Source organism: Vanessa tameamea, chromosome 6 (genome assembly GCF_037043105.1).
Source record: "Vanessa tameamea isolate UH-Manoa-2023 chromosome 6, ilVanTame1 primary haplotype, whole genome shotgun sequence".
Classification (NCBI taxonomy): Eukaryota; Metazoa; Arthropoda; class Insecta; order Lepidoptera; family Nymphalidae; genus Vanessa; species Vanessa tameamea.
Genome location: NC_087314.1, coordinates 3,854,285 through 3,860,284, shown reverse-complemented (window position 1 = coordinate 3,860,284; position 6,000 = coordinate 3,854,285). Strand labels below are relative to the sequence as shown.

At 30.6% G+C, this 6,000-nt stretch overlaps 1 protein-coding gene across 6 annotated transcripts in view; it reads left to right on the top strand.

Annotated features, from left to right (window-relative positions):
* The first annotated feature begins 208 nt into the window (after positions 1-208).
* The window catches only part of Cwo (clockwork orange), a 34,014-nt gene continuing 28,222 nt past the window's right edge, over positions 209-6,000 (top strand). For 2 of the 6 annotated variants that reach the window (XM_026630431.2, XM_064215130.1), the window contains exon 1: positions 210-575. In XM_026630431.2, the coding sequence (XP_026486216.2) occupies positions 523-575 (53 nt within the window). In that variant the 5' untranslated portion in view covers positions 210-522. Of the gene's footprint in view, positions 576-6,000 lie in introns of all 6 variants that reach the window. The other 4 variants (XM_064215129.1, XM_026630432.2, XM_064215131.1 and 1 more) reach the window with 4 other exon arrangements.

The following is a 6,000-nucleotide window of genomic DNA, read 5'->3' as shown; positions in this document are numbered from 1 at the left end:
TGTACCTACTAGTAATACAGTTTATTACAATTAATAATAAAATATGATTCTTACAAATCTATATATTTTTAAAATACTAATACAAGTTTGTTGTTATGGTTAATTGGTTATTCAAATGATCTTCAAAGATGAATGTTATCAAACGCATTCATAACAACCTGCACATTTTTTCACCCGTGCGGTCCGTGCCATATTTTGACGGTGGCGGTGATATCACATGACTGCAGACTGACCGGCCGGCATCGACTCGACTCAACTTTACGATCAGAATCAGATCCACCGCGTACGTCTCACGGTGCTGACGTCTGCGATTAATGTACTGTCAAACAATAACAACAACAACCATTTAAGTGTTTAATCAAAAAATATTATGGTTAGCAAAGAGCTCACCTAAATATAGTGTTTATTGAATAGTGTTGTGCCCAATACGGGAACAATGTGACAGATAATTGACAAATTATATTCAGTGATAGTGTTAACATAGTGATATAACACTCCTTATTGTTGTGTTAGAATTTGAATATGGAATCACATCATTATTGGGAAGAGAATGGACATGCCGTTAAGTACGACAAGTAAGTAAATTAATCATTATCCTGGTAGGCAATAAAATGTATTTTAACACGTAGGGAAGATTAAAAATCATGGTCAATACCAGCACTATATTGAGTATTCATTGCATTATAGGAATCTTATAAGGAAAGGGATAACAATATTTATGGATCCGTGTAAAAAATTTGTATGAATAGGTCTTGTAACCTATATAATATTACATAGGTATCTAGATTCTAGATACGTTTTCAAGGTCGTTCTTTCACATGTCTGATTAGTTAAAAGATTTGCCCCTTGCATAGCAACTATTTTCTTTTAATACATGTATTAAAAGAAAATAGTTGCTATGCAAGGCTTGACAATATGTATACTGCCTATTTCCGATCAAGGAAATATTCTTTCCTATTACCTTTTAGTTCTTATTTTATTTCGTAAGTACTAATAAGTGTATTAAAGTAACTTGTGTAATAATTTTTCAAATAATTACAATGTAGGCGTCGTAGTATTATTATTAGGGATTGGGATGTTAAATGCATATATTTGTTTTGTATGTATCTACCATTATGAACAACAAATTACATTCAAGATTGTATAAGTCGCATGTTAAATTGATAAGTACTTACTTAACTAAGAGGAAACTCAATGATGAAATAATAAATCCACCACAAAATGTGCGTCGATAAATAGTAACGTACTAATGCAACACGTCTGTAAGTATAATAAATGTTTAAAAATCGTCTGCTACGAAACCTGTTATTTTTTTAAAAGTAGCTGCGACTAAATTAAATCTTGGAGTTTTTTTTTTACTTCTATGGCAAATATTAGATTTCGTTTAGCCATTCGAGCGTGATTAAGAACAAACATCCAGACACTTGATCCTTCGCAATTTATTATATTATAATTTAACAGGTAGGTAGTACGGAGCGTACGAATAAAATAATTTTAAGGAATATTTCGCTGAAGATAACATTGATGTCATTTGGTAAATCAGGTCACTCGCTCTAAGATCACGTCATATTCGTTTTATGTACAATACGCTTGTCGTTGATTTCTGACTTATTTTTTTAATAATACTGTTGTCTGTAAAGTTGTCGATTATTATTTTTCTCAATTGAGTTTAAAATGTGAATATTGGTATTTAAATATCTGGAGACGGTTATTTAATTCTGAAGGTCTAATAAATTAAACTTAAAGTACTTATTGTTTTGTAAAAAAAATACATTCTACATTAAATAAGTTGCCTGTCTTTTTAAAATAAATATAATTAAAATTAAAACGCATTAAATTCACAACCTCATTAATAGGAACACACAGACTTACAATTTATTGTCTTTACGTTTCTTTTCACTTATATCTTAATTTCATAATAAAAAATATAGACGATAAGGAAACAAAACAATTTTGATACAATTTATGTTTTCAAACTCAACTTTTAAATATTGCGATATCCATAATTTAATAAACTTGTAATCTATGCTCCTATACTAATATTATAAATAAATAAGTAAAACTAATTCTTTCGGTCTGTCTGTCTGTTGCTAAATCACTTAACCGAATTTGGTATAAAGCCAGCTTGATCTCTAAGGCCCATGCATAGGCTTTTTATGCCTAATACCTAATAACTAAACTATAAAATGTGAGAAAAGTCATGGGCGGCAACTAAATATTCTTACTTATAAAATCTTGATTGGGTTTTTTTTATAGAGAGGAGTAAAGCGTATGAAGAGTCCAGAATACTACTAAGGACATGATATGAGGAGATAGAGACCAATGAAAGATAAAACACGCTAAATCCAAATAAATAGTATTTTGTGTAAGATTTTGTTACAAATGACTTGTAAAATATCAACTGTATAATGTCATGAACTTTTGTTAAAAAATATCGGTAAAGTAATAAAAAATATAATTAATTAAATTATACCATTACATTTCAGTAATTATATTGTTAACGATGTTAATTCATGATTACAAATATAGTTACGTTATCGTAAGCACTGTCAACTACAAATTTGGCACTGCAACTGAGAAAACCACAATACATTTTTATTCGCCCGGGCTTTGGGACCAAGATATCTTAATCTGCAGCCTTATTACGATTTAGGACTATAGAAAAAACAACACAAAAAAACTTGTCAAATATAATTGATAGCTTGATAGCAAGTACGTTAATGAAATTTTTCCGATGTTTGTCGACATTATGTGACTAGAAAGCAAAACTGTTCATACTATATTCTGCGAATACAAATCCAAAACTCCTTGTATAGCAAATTTTGTTCCTTTTAGCTATTAGCAAAATAATACTTTTCGTTAATAAATCCAGCCTCAATTAATTATGAAAAATATTAAAATCTGACTGGTAGTTCCTGAAGTTCTCTCTTATTTTTATGACCATTAGCGACCCGCGGCTGTTCACGGATACAGTAAAATAAAATAGTATAAATATAACCTATACCGTATTGCACTAAGGAATACTGTAGCTTTCTAGCACTGAAAAGAAATTAGAATTGGATTGGATTACTTTCGGACGTTATCCCCTATATACAAACAAACAAACTTTACCTCTTTATAATATTTGTATAGATCAAAATAAAACTATAACTAGCGGTTACACCGCGTCAGATTTTACATGGTTGTTTTTACTGTATTTATTGATGTTTATAGTTACTGCTTCGCTTTTTTATGTCATGTTGGTTGGCGGTATGTTGGGCCACTTGATGGTTAGTGGTCACTACTGCCCATAGACATAGCTACTTTAAGAATTGTTAATCATTCTATACCTAATTATAGATAAAAAAGTGTTGCTACAAAGAATAAAGTTAATAGGTTTTTAAAATACTTAGTAATTTGATTTTTTTATTCAAACGCATTGATCGAATAAAAGCCCATACATATATATAATAACAGATAATTTAGAGATTTAATCTAGTAATAATCGATTTCCGTGACCATCAAATACTACACCTATTATCGAAATAGTGATGGAACAATTAATACTTATATTAACATAAAACTATCGATTTATATAAACATAATATGCGCACCGCACTACGTTGTTGTGCGATTTGTGGCGAAAGCGCAAGGCAAGAATAACTGAACACGTGATGCGGGGCCGGAGAGCGCTGCACGCGCATAGCGCCGGCCTCCACACGCCGCGCGAAACGTGACCGCACGCACACTTACACAATGCATTGCTATAATCGCACGCGCTTGAACTTACGCACACAACTGCATTGTCACAGCGCTCACGTTCATATCGCCTGACTCGATACCTGATTACCGGCTAGGGATTTTCTACATTCTGTAATCTAATATACCTAAGACGGTGATTTTTCGAAAAAACGTTTAAATATTAATGTAACAATGTAATTTCACATTATGTTTATCGCTCACACTTAATACAAGGTGCATACTGTGCGTCAAGTTTATGTACTATTGACAATTCTGCGGAAGCATACGCATATGTCCTTCGATCCTAGACTTGCTCAGAATAAGCGTAGAGCTGATCGTGTTTGCAAGACTATGTCACGTGTATCCTCCTGGACAGGCAAACAATACGTCTACCTCAGTTCAGTGCTGTACAATAAAATAAATAAAGACAAATATTTATTCACTAAACCTTTTTCAATGTAAAATAAAACTAAGTAACTGGCTTCCTAATCTTAGGATGAGACTGAAAACTTAATTAAACCTATAATCTGATGATCCCCTACCTTTCCTTTCCTTTTCCTATAATTAAATATTACAACACAATAATTAAATATATGGTTCTGTATTTGTTTTCAATTTACTTTATTATTGTTATTATTATTATTTTAGTATTGTTATTTTTACAACTAATGTTATATTATTTTATTTCATTAATTATGTAACTTATTAATTTAAGTACATACACTAATTGTAATATAACTTCATTCTTACAATTATTTTGGCGAAATCGATGTTACTATTTATATAGATTTTTTTTGTTTTTGGTAAATTTTTTTTTGTACAAATATGTGCAATTTAAGTGTGTGTAAATAATAGAACAATGTCGCTTTGTTGGCGGGTGTTAATAACTGCACCACATTTTTATACTATCGCAATTATTATCGTTCACATCTTGTTTTTGTTCAATATTACGTTTAAATAAATAAATAAATAATAATTATTATTATTAATCGTGCAAAACAAAAAAAAACATGTAGCATGTAGGCAATAAAAAAATGTAAGCAACGTACAAAGTTAAAAAATATATCAAGGTTTTCCTTTTAAGAGTGATTTGTGTCTTTAATTATGCTGGAAATACATGTGTTGCAATATTTATGACGTCTGTGCTGACACGTGCATTATTATTATTAAATCAACAATTAATGATAATTTTACACCTGTTTTGATAGTCACGACGATACACTGTATTGTGATTAAAATAATTTCGTTTGCTAAATGTACTGATTCTGAAATACAAATAGTATTTTACAAATTGTTGTAGGTGTTGACTATATTACGTTATTGCAGTGACGTAGTTACGTTAGTATTAATCGTCAAAGAAAAATTCCGTTCAATTATTGTGTTCATTTAAAATGTGGTAGGTAGCCTGGCAACTTGGCCACTTGATAGTACGTGGTCACCACCGTTCATTGACATTAGCAAAGTGAGAAATATTAACTATCTCTGACATCGATTTGGGGCCTGGGACGTTTTGTTTCTTGATGTATTTAGTAACCTTGGCCAATTAAAAATAAATATAAGTGATTTTTTTGTGTTAATAAAAACGATCATACCTCCATTAAACGTCACATGCTTCCAAACACAAATGTTCCCAATAAGCATGAGACAGACGGATGTAGGAATGTCGTATTTAAAACATTTATGTGAACGTGCGCCGCAGTTACATTAGCAAAATGATTCAACGGTTTTGTGTTCGTGTCTAGTTATTAGTAGTTTACACACTTATATAATGCTATGCATACGAATGTATTGCTAAATCTAATCCGAATGTATTTGAGCTGTGATTTTATTACATCGATACAATTTAATTTATTGAATAGATCGATAACGATATATATTAATATTAAACAGTGTTAAATTTTCGATAATTATTTCTTTATTGTTATAATATTATTAATCAAAAATTAAAATTCGTATAAAAAATTGCCTGCTTTAAAACTTCACCTGAAAACCGTTTTTCAATTTAACCTACTTTTTAAATGTCTATCCATTACAAAAGTTTAATTAAAATCAATTTACAATCGGTGAAAATATCGAGTTATAAGTTCCGAATCTCTTAATTATTCGTTTTTTCCCACGGGTGATCCTCGATATAAACATAATAATTAAAATGTTTTAACAAATTTGTTCATAATCAACGCAGCGATCGAGGACCTATAACCCTCTTTTTTAGATCGACTAAAAACAACTTAAATTAAAAACTGGGATGCGTGTAACGCCTAAAAACAAAATGGCTGCCTT